This window comes from Chelmon rostratus, chromosome 4 (assembly GCF_017976325.1).
Source record: "Chelmon rostratus isolate fCheRos1 chromosome 4, fCheRos1.pri, whole genome shotgun sequence".
NCBI lineage: Eukaryota > Metazoa > Chordata > Actinopteri > Chaetodontiformes > Chaetodontidae > Chelmon > Chelmon rostratus.
The window spans coordinates 18,465,089-18,477,613 of record NC_055661.1 but is presented as its reverse complement, the minus strand read 5'-3'; the positions used below and the strand labels follow the sequence as shown (position 1 = coordinate 18,477,613).

Here is a 12,525-nt window from a genome sequence, read left to right as displayed (position 1 = left end):
TCAGTGACAGTAAGATGGAAAGGATGAAATGATGAAGCAACACCCAGATGGCGCAAATTTATCCCGTCTTTAAACAAAAACTTATGCCATCCAAATCGTTTGATAACCACAGCAGCATCTTTAAAGCTAGATATAGTTTTATTGTCAGACTCCAGGGAATGAGTTTGAGGTGGAGAAATCAGCGAGCAGTGATGAGAGGCAAGAACTCTTGCAGAAAAATGTGACTTTTGGAGGGTTTCGCCGAATATGTTAGAGTTTTAGTAGATATATTTTATGATAGAAATAACTCAAAGCCGAAGTTGAATTTACTTGGAAACTAAGCCTTTTTTGGTGCTAATGTTTTGTGTGAAAATACTGTGATCTGTAAAGATTATAAGGTTTGATCCATTTGTCTCCTCAGTTGGACACATGGTTGCATTCGTCTTTGGTATGTGTGAGGAAAAAGTGCCACACACTGCTGTAATTCCTGCTGTTGGCCAACAGGGGTTGATAACGCTAAAGACAACTAAATACACGTGCAAAAAAAAGAATAGAAAAAGTTAGTAATAATATGTATTTTTCTTATTCTCCTCTATTACTCAGGTGTGGATGTTTCATTATGTCTGTCTGTAGATGTGTGAGGTGAGTGTTACAGCGTGTGTGTGTGTGTGTGCGTGCGTGTGTATTTTGGTGTTTCCTCACTCATAGTGTTGTTCCCAGGCACTACAACAGAAGGGGTCTTGACCCCACCTTGAGCTGAAATAGCCCCTCCCCTTCCTGCCCTAAAATAGCCAATAGCGTCACCTCCTCTGACCACCGCCGACCCAGACGCAGACGCATCAGCACACTCAGCCCGTCTGGAAAACTGTCATGTAAACGTTAGCACATTCACAAATAAATGTACACATACAGACGACTCTCCCACACACACACTCACATCAAAATACACACACAGTCATACAAGTGCTCACACAAGCAGCTTTTTTTTTACTGATCAGTCACCGGACAGCTGTGAGCTGAGTATGTTACATGACGGCACAGGTTTTAAAGACACGGCTGTGGTGCCACAGAGAGACTAAAGACTTCCCTCACAGAGAGCCGCTTCACAGCTGAATGTAAACTGTATCACAAAGCTGACAGATTCAGACGCCATTAGTCCTCTGTGGGTAAACAGTCAAGGTCAAGTTCAACTCCAAAGCCCTCAGCTAAGCCCTTCCAACCTACACATCACGGAAAGAGAAAGTTCACTGCCGTCAGGTGCGACCTTGTCAACTCTCTGAAGATGGAAATCCATCTTTTGTGGTAAAAGATGCAGTAATCTGTTTCTCTTGTCCACAGTGTGAAAACAGGCACGACTGACTGTGTGTGTGCTCAGTTTTTTAATTCAATAAATGTTTAATGGGCCAAAGGCAAACACATCTATCAACAACTTGTTCGGACGTGGTGAAGATAATGACGTTTCTTGTCAGAGTTGCCCAAAAACAGAGTTTACAAAGCTGTCAGAAGGTTGCTTACCTTTCATGCCTCCATGTGCCACGTCTGGCCCTCCCATAAGCCATTGCTTTGGGATGGAGACGACACCGCTGTGGGATGCTCACTTCTTGTTTGCTTTCATTATCGACAAAAAGGCTTGAACCCAGAGCAGCGAGAGCAAAGATGAGCTCAGCCTCATGGCCTGAATGGACGGCAGAGAAAGAGCCGATGCTGGAAGCTGATGCTGCAGATGGACCAGAGGAACAAACTGGATACCTCACCTATGTCTCTGCTCTGTTTTCAGGGCGCTGAAAAGCTTCACACCTGGTTATTTAGGGAATATGTGAATGTAAACATGCAAAAGCACATGTTCATGGAGTCAGTGGGTTCACTAAAAACCATAAAGTATCACAATATCATGAAATTATGTGCATATGAAGCATGGACTAATGGCTTCCTGGCTGCTTTGGCGCTGATAGGAAGATTAGAAACATGCACTTCCAGCCATAAAGACACATTTTTAACATTAGATTACATTCAACTGAGAGACACTTTCATCTAAATCCTTTAGTGAGAGCTTTTAAATATATTTTCTTGTTTTTTTTTTTCTTTTTTTTTTTACTTATGTGTGATAGATGGAAGTTTGCAGACAAATGTTTTGGCTGGCTGCACCCTTGAGGATGTCATTTATCTGATGCATATGATACCAAAATTTGAAAGCTGTAAGAACTGCTAATGCTAATATAGAGTAGCTCAGTTGTGTTGGGGTTAAAGGCGCTGATGATGAACTTCCCCAGTAGATTTAGTTGCATGTCATTTTCCATCCATCCTCAAGGGGAAAAGGGCAAAAACATCCACCAGAACTATTTAAAAAAAGAGAATATATATACATACCCTGTTAAATTCTAGAATAATTAAAAGCAGTAATATCAGCCAGTACAGAAAAGACATGTGATCTCTCTTTAATGTTCCTTTGAACAGATATGTAAACACTTCTTTTGTTAAATTCATAGACAGGCATCATGATTCAAATAAAATATAAACGGTGCAATAAATTAAACATGGATTTATTTTGTACAGTTTATACTACATATTTGCCAGAAAGCTTCTCTATCTATGAAATCCAGGCTTGAGAGGGAACTCTTTGGGCGAGCTTCCCCAGGCACAGATTAGGCTTCTGTACACAGGCGGACATCAAGGTTAAGTCCTCGGCTGCACTTGCACATGTTAAGCACAGTCCTATAAACTACAGGCTGAAACCTTAACCTAACCTGTATACTGTATAAATTGAGCCTTGCAGTCGACACATTTTAAGGAGATTTCTCTGCTAAAACACATCTTTTTCAGTCCAGGACTCTCTGTTCGGGGCTCCAGCAGGTGAGTGTGACCTCCTCTAACCTGCGGAGCCTCAGTCCAGATAAGTCCTGTGTTCACATTTCAGAAACATGTCAAACTCAACGTATTACATTAACACAACAGCACATGATATAAATAGATTACAGATTATTTAAGGGGGAACAACAAATGGTAGAAAGTTGGAATGCTCAAGTGAATGCCAGGACTGAAAAAGCATTAACTCTGCCTGTTGTTTCATATTTAAGAAGTGGTTCATATGGAGAAGTGGTTTTAAATCCCATTTAATATTATGGATACATTAAAATAATAACAATCAGGCAGCTCTAAGACACACTTCTCTCACATATCTCTCATTATCTTTGTCACCACGATCATGCATGTGAAAAAATTACGATAACTGTGGAGCACATAAAATACCGTAATGCTTGTTTCTATTGACCAAAAGGTAGGCTTCAACATGATGGAAATAATGTGGAAGTTAACATAGAGACAGACCATACTGTGATTCCTCTCTTGTAAAAGCATCAGTGCCGCATCACATGTGAAAAGTGACACTGACTTCTCGTCGTTTTCGTCATCACATGAAAGAAGGCGACGCATCCTGAAGAAGTCCCTGGCTCTATGTACCGGAAGAAAATGGCTTTAGTCACCTCTCTGACACAACGTTGACAGCGGCTATCCAGCACAGAAATGTGAAGAGGGAACATCCTTCACTCAGGCTGTGATCAGAGCAGAAGCAGATCTCAGGGCCTGTGTGAATCCTCAACTGGTCCAATCCTTCTGACGGTCTTGTCATGTTGATGTCATGCCGACTGATCTGTAGGCTTTAGAGACACTTCTAGTCCTCCAGTTTTTCAGAAGTCTTCATTTTGGGTCCCAGGTGAACAAGATTTTGGAAGATAATATATTACAAATCCAGTGTTGCAGTATCCTGAGACAAAACCTCTCTTATTCTGTCATCAGATGTTGAGCGTGTTTTTCACACCAAGGTGCTGTTGTTTTCATATAAACACAGAAAAATAACTCACCATCGCTAGAGGTTTTTCTCATTTTAAAGTAACAATCTCGAAGATGTGCGTTTCGTTCTCTTTAGTGGCACCTATGGCGATTAGCAGTAACTGCAGGTGTGTTTTTGGACCTCACTTCCCAGGGCTCCAAACGGTGTCAGCTGTGTGACGTCCTTGCATCATCGACCTTTTTCTCACGATGCTAGCAGAGGCAGTAAAAAACAGTACGCCAATTCATACACAAGTGAGTGCTGCTGTGTGATGGAAAACGCATCACTAACTGTGCACCTCTTGGGATTATTCCCAAAAATGTTGACACACAGACCCACGTCATAATACTGCAAAGACAGGCTTTCATCAATGGGCCATAGGCTGTGCTACCTCATTCGGCGATACATAGTGACTTTATTTCAATGAAAATCTTCGAGATTATTACTTAAAGGTGGGGAACTTGGCTTCAAGTATTACTTATTACTTACTTATTGATTAGTGACTGTGTAATACCCCTGAACCATTTGGACACTCTAGTTGTATACAGGAACTGTGTGGAATGGCTGGCTTCCCGTTATAAACTAGTAAAATCTGGGAATCTGAATCAACCCCTGTTTCATTGGTACTCTTATAACTACTACAACAACAGCAACCCTCTCAAATGACCTGAACATAAGAACCAAAAGCTAAAATACATTCATTGTATTACATTTTTACATGCTACCTCTATGTTCACCTACACACAACGCACTTGGATCAGTTTCTTGGATTCAATACGAGGTTTGGACACCTTGGATCGGTGTCTCGCCATATTTTGTTCAAATAACAATCAAAACACTAACTTGTGTGGAAAGGCTTGGCAACACTTGGGTTTGCCTGCAGTGATCTACTTACAGTACAGCCAGTCTCTGCTGTTGACTTGATTTGGCAAAATTTTCTCTATTGAGAGCACACGCACGCGTAAACACACCCATATCCACGCGTGTAGCCTGCCTGCTACAGCAAACACACACACAAGAACATGTTGCAGACAGACACCCAAGTATCCAAATAATTGCAGTGCAGTTCAGTCCTGCCTGTTATGCTACTGGTACTGAGAATAGTAGTTCTCAGACCCACAGAGGAGCTAAAGTCTTGTGGTGCTATGTGGAGCTTCTCTGAGGTGCCCAGTTGCTCTGTGCACCCTCTTCATCTCTGGGTTTTAGCAGCGGTCATCCTCGTCTGTGTCACTTAGCAGCTCGCTGGCTCCGGCAGGACTTGCCTGGCCCAAGTGCTTCCGGAAATGCCCGTTAGGAACCTGCCAGCAGTGTCTGAGCTGAGGGGCAGAGCTTATGGCGTTGGCCCGCCCCAGACTGGTTGCCATGGCAGTCTCAAAAGTGAGGGTGTCCTGCCTCTCGCCGGCCTCTCTGCCACCGGTGTCCTCGTGGAATGGGAGGTAGGGCTCTGAGATGTAGCGATGAGGAGACGGGTTACTCGGTCCGGAAATCTGACCGCCGACCTCCTTGTCCGCCCTCCATGAAGTCTCCGTGGAGACACCTGGGTCATCCAGAGGCTGGGTCTGGACATCAGAGGAGCTCATTGGTGTGGGAGAGGTGTGGGCTCGGCAGACCAGAGGGGAGTAGGAGATGTACGGCCGCGGGCGAGAGGGGGTCTGTGGCAGCTGACGCCGATTACGAGGAGTACTGGACTCTGAGGCTGATTGGGCGGGGCTGCCTGATGTGTTCACCTGCAAATTATACAAGCACAACAGTAAGGAAAGTACTGTTCAAACAGCACACTGCTGGTTTTCTGGTCCCTCGTTCAGCTTGTACAAGACAAATTACCACGAGTTTTGGTCACAAAGACTGAAAGTGGTGCTTTCAGGTGTCATTCACCCTGTTGTACTCTTACCTGTCTCTGCAAGGTGTGCACGCGTCCTTCGCTGGGTGAACGGGACCGTCTCCTTTCACACGATGGATCCTGGCTGCGCTCCTCAGAGTTGCAGCGGGACACGTCAGGAGACAGTAGGTGGCGCCGTTCCTTAGACCGCCCTCTTTCATGACTGCTTGTTTCTCTGTGGTTGATTCTAGGACCTAAGAGGCGAGTAGATTTCAGTTAGAAAAAAAAATGAAAGGCAATAAAAATCTCTAAGTTTGAGGTCAGAGAAAAGAAAAACATCCTTATGGATTTCCCAGTGTAATAAATATGCTACTACATCCAAACTATACAGTTTAAAGGTCCAGTGATTTTTTTCATATATTTTCAGTAAAATTACACAACTGAAGAAAAATTACAGGAACTAAACTCCTAAATCTTATTCAAATACTTATTTTTAATCCATTAATTAGTCAAAGATTTAATTCAGCTATTTAGTACATTGCTCTATTAGTGGTCCACCACAATATCCAACTTAAAAACATGAAACAATTCTGTTTCAAGTAATAAATTATTTTGATTTCCATAAGCAACTGTCAAAATGCAATCAAAATAGAAACTTCAGGAGACATGAAAAATCTCACTTCAGTTAATTATACGCTTTCATTTTGGTTGCTGATTCAGTGTAGACGAAACTCAATATTCAGTATGTGATGAGGACTTTTCACTTAATCCTTAAGGTTATTGCAGCTAAAATGTGTTGATCTTGATATAAAAGTCCACTGCAAGTCAAAACCATCTGAATTCATGCACCTTGCAGCAGACACTGTACATGTTTTTGCTTGTCACTTTTCCAGGCCTTTAAAAATCAAACTTGAATTATCAGCGTAAAACATGGCTCTGAATATGTTTAAGTGACCTCTGTAGCTCCTCTGCCGAGGCCTGTATGTGCCGTCAGGACTGACTCTCTCCAGAGAGTGCTGTTCCTGCCAGAGGCCGTTCACACACTGGTCTCCGATGGTGGAGAAGGAGCGCTTCATCAGCTTACTGTCCGCTGACATCCCAGGCTACACACACATCGAACAATCAGAGGAGGAATCAATAACCATGAATGACACCTAATCAGCAAACACACTCTCTCACCCACATGAGACACGCACATACAAGCAAATAAACCGTAGGTCACAGTATGTGCTGAGCAAACTCTACAAACGATACGAGTACACCTGAAGTATCTCATGTGAATTTCAATTGTTTATTGATTTTTAAAGCACTTTCTAATACAAGATTCATTAAGAACTGAATTTCAGTTTGAATAAAGGTTATTAAACCTCATTACCTGTGGATCAACAGCCAGCCTGGGCATGGAGGATGCTCGGATAGATGCTGTCCGCTGAGGTGATTTAGTAACTGTTGGGTCCTGTCTGGCCTGCTGCATCACTTGGTTATACTCCACTACGTCTGGCACCTACGCAAATACCACAGAAAAGAAAGAGGGCTGGTTCTTTCTCATGTATTTCTCCTCCCGAGTCTCAAGAATCAAACTGAGGACATTTTACTAAGTATCTGCATTCACTTACATTTTATCATTTTATTATTCTCTTGCAGTAATAACACTAGCAAATACGACTTGGAAACTGCTTTTCATAAGGCGACTGCATCAATGACTGCTGATGGGTTTTGTCTACCTCAAGTTCACCATTAGCCAACTTTTCTTTGACAGTCCTGTGATTAATGTGCAGATATTTCAGTTTACTCAGCACTACATGTAGGTGGTTACCAGCGTGTGTAAATGATGGTGGCGGTGATGCGGGTGGTGGTACGGGTGGCAGGGTGAACGGTAGTCGTCGTCATCGTCCTCCTCCTTCTCCTCCATGGAGTGAGACAGCGGCTGCAGGAACATCTCTTGTGGCGAGATGGGGCTGAGTGCCACAAAACCTCCTCTGGTGCTGACGGAGCACATGCAGACACAGGCGAGGCAACAGTATCACATACCAGCATAAAATATTCAGTTATTGTTGATGATGATAAAGAAAGGAAGGCCACTGAAAAGTCAGTGACTATATTCCAACTAAAGAAAAAAGATCACTCTATTCCCGCCAGCACAAATAACCACAAAACCAATATAAACAACTGTGAGAGGAAAATTAAAGTTGAATATTTACAGAGCAGATCCAGCACTATGCCTGAGAAATGAAAGGGATTTGGCGTTGCATAGGATTTCTTGAGGCAGAGAGGAGGCATCCATACGCTGGAACATAGGAGCATGTTTCTATGGGGAGAGAAACACACATGGGAGACGTGAAATTAAAAAAAATACACTCCTATAAGTACAACAAGGAGATTCCCAACAAAATTTCACTGAGAGAAAATACTGACTCATTGTAGATGGTCTGCTGGTTACAGAGTTCACTTCTAAATTTTGGATCACAGTACAAATACTCAGTTCAAAACTGACTGAGTTTTTGTACACACAAGGGAATAAACTCGACCCAAAATTTGTAAAAAAAAAACAAAACAAAAACAAGAGTACCTGTTCCTCCAGTTGCTGTCGGAGCTTCTTGGCCTTGCTCTGCTTGTAGTAGTCCATGATCATCATGGCGGCGTAGATCTTCCCGATGGTCATGTCACTGGCTGAAAAAGGAGAAAGCAGAAACCATCACACCATAGATATGACCCCTCAAATATCAGTCATTACTACGACCACCATGACAGCAAAAACCCGTCTTTTCCTTGACGTATGAATTAGTGTACTGCTCAGTTGCAGGCGCAGTGCTGAGGTCACCTTTGTGAATGGGAACCAGCAGGTCCAGTGACTTCTGAGAGAGATGAGGCCAGATGACACTAATCTCCTTCTGCAGGTCCAGGTCCATCTGATTTCTGTCCTCCCCTCCTGGAGATGAAACCACACACACAGAAACATTAAGTGTTTTACGTCACAGTAAATGTGTGTCTGTATGGTTTTTGATATTCGTTCTGACCTCTGGCTATCTTGATTTCCAGGGCGGTGCGGATGAGGGCCATGAGGGTGGAGGTGAAGTGAACGGACATGTCCTCGTCCACGGGCATGTTCATCAGGACTAGTCTCTGATGGCAGCAGAGGGAGCGTCATCCTCAGTCACAACCCAGCAAACCCACAAACAATATCACAATGCAAAGGAAGCCCAGAGCGGCTGTGGTGGATCACAGAGTTTTTAAGTCTTAACTTTTAATGCCATAATGGCTTGAGATTTGTGATGACGGCAGGAAAGCCACTGTGTCACCCTATTAGACACAACATTTGAAGAAGTTTCAGTTCACAAGAAAAACACTGGAGCATTATAAGTGACTTTGCCGACTCACTCATAAATCTGTTGCAGAGATAATTAGAAAATTAAGTTATGATTTCAGGGCAATTTGCTTGAAAATGATGACTAACCACAGACTTTCTTGGCGTCAGAGCAAAACACACAGTAAGCTTCCACTTCATGTATCATAACTTGCTTTGGCATGAACTTGACTACACTGATGGATACAGAAGGACAGAGAGGAAAAGCATATCATTTATCATAACGTGTTTTGACACACATGGTACAGTAATTATTTAATGATCACAAAAAACTGTTTTGACAACTTGTTACTGCCTGTCAAGACAGAGGAGGGATAAGACAGAATGCCTGGTAACACTTTATATTAAGGTGCACATATTCACCATTTACTAGGTGCTTATTTTCATGCATATTAGTAGCAAACTGGCTCTTTACTTGTTATTATAAAGCACTTATTAATGCCTTCTTCTGGGTTGCTTAGGGTTAGTCAATATACAACGACTTCCTTCCTTAATATCAAAAAGCAGTAATTAGGAGGTTATTGAGGAACGACTCTAAGTTAACAGCCTAGTAGTTGTAGTATATGGTCATGCAGAATAAGGCATTAATAACTGCTTTATAATGGCTAATAAAGAGCCAAAATACTACTAGTATGCATGCTAATAAGCAACTAGGTTAATAATGAATATGTGCACATTAATATAAAGTGTTAATGAATGCTTTTTGAGATCTATTTTGAAATCTAAACAAATCAATCTGAGGATATGAAAAAGCATTTTATCCTCTGCTGCCCTTCTGTAAAAGGTCTGAACAGTGTGTGATCTTTCTCTTTTTTCATAAAAGAAGACAAAACTCTGAGATGGAGCATGCACACAAACACATACAGCACACGACACGTTACACACAGACGTAGCACTGGGCTGAGGCAGGAGGCACATGCAGACAGGTGCACGTAAGAAGCAGAGAAGTATGACAGACATGAGAACACCTGACAGCAGACTTAGCTAAATGACAAGATTAGGCATGAAGATGTTTGACAACTTTTCTGATTGATGTTCTCTATCTGGCTTAGAAAAATAAACTCCACCAAGACTCTTTCGGCAGATAACAGCAAACAGATAATGACGTCTTATTTTTTCTGCCAAGATGCAAAGCAAAAGAGGCAAATCATTACCGTAGCGCTAAATCGTCTGCCAATGGAAAACTTAAAACTGCTTCAACTGCTTCAACAAGCGATACAGAAAAAATGTCTTGCTTTTCCAATGTACGACACACAAAATGAGCTTTTACAGTGCTTGTCCTTGTTGATTAGAAGATGAAGGCAGAGCCTGTCTCTAGTGTTCAGTCTACCTTATAAGCCAACTTGGAGGGGCATTTCTTGCCCAGGCCTAGAGGTGGCGACATGTTGGTCAACATCTCATACATGTCAGTGTAATGGATACGACCACTGGGGGCGCCAGGTAGCCATGAAGATGGGGATGAGAAAGAGGGAAAAAGGGGGAGGGAGGGAGAGGAGGAGGGCAAGGAGAAGAGAGGGATGATGTTGGAGGTGGAGGAGAAATTGAATAACGGTGGAGGAGTCGTGGAGTGCGCTCCCGGGGGATTGAGGAGGAAAAGAGCGCAGGAGGGGGTGAAGGGTAAAAAAAGAGGATGGAGGAGATACAAGAGAAAGGATTATTCCAAGGCACCACGCAGGAGGAGAGAGTAAAGTAGGAGAAATAAAACAGGCTGTATTCTTTCTATGCTGCCATCAGGGCATAGAAATCTGGGAAAGGAGAAAAACCTCAGACAGGATGAGCAAAGGAATGACAGCCTCGCTGGATCTGGTACAACAAATACTCATGTGATGTAGCATTGTGTGTGTGCGAGTTAGTACTAAAAACACCTTTAAACCAGATCCGAAAGGTAGAAAGAGACAGGCCTCCCCCAAAGTGCTCCACAACTGCATCAAAAGCGAGATTCAAGCATTTTGAAATTCGATACAATGATGCATGTTCACTTATAGCTGAGTGAGGGATGTCCTGTGCCTTAGTACCCTGAGACTGGAGCGTCGTCATTCTTTGACTTGAGAAACACACCCCTGAAAGTCAAGCAGGGCGGCGACAGCCGGTGAAGGGAGGGAAAGGAGGGATAGGAGGAGGTCAGGGGGAGCCCCACACAAAAGAGGCAGAGTGGGAGGGGGTTTGTTGGCATGGGGGAACCAAACCTTGCATGCCACCCTGTGCGGGCAGTTCTTTCCAAAGCCCAGAGGAGGTGAGATAGTGCGTACAACTTTGTACATCTCCTTATAGTGGATCCTACCACTGGAAAGAACATACATGCGTTTAGTTGTGTGTCATTACAGCTTTGCAGTCCACAAGAAGAGTAAATGAGTGGAGGTCTTCTTGTCCTCAAAAGAGCAGTTTGAAGACATCTTAACAGCGTTCAAACATTTTTTAACACATGTATAAAAAGACTTTAACAACACTTGTCTGTAGGCTGGTGAAACTGTTCGACCGAGGTTATCAGTAGCAGCTAATTCAGAAGCTGGACTTGCTTTTCACAACCAATTTTAAACACAGTTTTGATTGAAGTAAATGTGAATTAAGAAGAGCCCCTCTTACTTCCATCCATAGCTGTAAGTGTATCATGGGGTTGATTTAATCTGTTCATATTTGAAAACTGCAGCACATGTATGTGCACAGCTGCACTCTGACAAAATGTAGTTGCAGCATAAAAACAGAGAGACACTGACCAGGCAGCACGGTCATACTCCCCCCAGATCCGGACAAACTCATCCAGGTGGTGTGGACCCAAGATGGACGAATCTCTGGTCAGATACTCAAAGTTATCCATGATCACGGCCACGAACAGGTTGAGCATCTGGGCAGAAGGAAACAGAAGGGGAAGGAGAAGCCGTGACAGTTATTTATGTGAGATTGTGAGAGAGACGAGAGAGTGAATGAGAGACAGAAGAAAAGTTGATCCCTTTGACAGAGACACCAGGTTAAACCATCAGAAGAGGTTTGGTTGTGTTTTAGAGGGATTCACACTCCAGTTTCCTCGTCTTACCAGGAAGGAGCTGAAGAAGATGAATGAGACAAAGTAGAAATAGGCAAAGTCGGAGCCGCAGCCCCCCTCCGGGTCGGACACCGGCACTGCTGGGTCAGTCTCACACTTCTGCCCCCCCAGACACGACAACATGATCTCCTGCCACGACTCCCCTGTGGCACTCCTGGAAACACACACACACACACACACACACGTTACACAACACCAGAAGGGGGGGGCGTTGGTCTGGACTCGAGCGGTCCGGCTCACAGTTTATTCACAGTTGCGTCTGCCATCTGGAAGGTGCAATCAAAGCATCGAGACTCGCACCACTCGCTTCACAGACAGCTTGTAGATGCTCCGAATGTAAAACTACAGTTGTGCAGTCTAACACGTACATTTACAGGACGTTCTGTGTGCAGTAGTGCTGATCTTAAAACACCTTTAAATTTTAGTGTCAATACTTTATACAGTTGCCTTTTTATTTTTGTTTTTCTGCAAGTGGAATGCATCCAGCAGGCTGTTCT

The 12,525-nt window shown here is 43.3% G+C and overlaps 1 protein-coding gene across 1 annotated transcript in view; it reads right to left on the bottom strand.

Moving 5' to 3' along the window:
• Nucleotides 1-2,539: 2,539 nt before the first annotated feature.
• LOC121605023 (voltage-dependent R-type calcium channel subunit alpha-1E) overlaps nucleotides 2,540-12,525 on the bottom strand; it is a 92,880-nt gene continuing 82,894 nt past the window's right edge. Inside the window, exons 37-48 of the mRNA XM_041934744.1 lie at nucleotides 12,020-12,182; nucleotides 11,703-11,830; nucleotides 10,319-10,415; nucleotides 8,642-8,747; nucleotides 8,446-8,553; nucleotides 8,194-8,294; nucleotides 7,826-7,932; nucleotides 7,441-7,609; nucleotides 7,000-7,128; nucleotides 6,580-6,727; nucleotides 5,697-5,878; nucleotides 2,540-5,532 (exon numbers count right to left, since the gene is read on the bottom strand). Of these exons, the coding sequence (XP_041790678.1) occupies nucleotides 5,008-5,532; nucleotides 5,697-5,878; nucleotides 6,580-6,727; nucleotides 7,000-7,128; nucleotides 7,441-7,609; nucleotides 7,826-7,932; nucleotides 8,194-8,294; nucleotides 8,446-8,553; nucleotides 8,642-8,747; nucleotides 10,319-10,415; nucleotides 11,703-11,830; nucleotides 12,020-12,182 (1,963 nt within the window). The 3' untranslated portion in view covers nucleotides 2,540-5,007. The remainder of the gene's footprint in view (nucleotides 5,533-5,696; nucleotides 5,879-6,579; nucleotides 6,728-6,999; nucleotides 7,129-7,440; nucleotides 7,610-7,825; nucleotides 7,933-8,193; nucleotides 8,295-8,445; nucleotides 8,554-8,641; nucleotides 8,748-10,318; nucleotides 10,416-11,702; nucleotides 11,831-12,019; nucleotides 12,183-12,525) is intronic.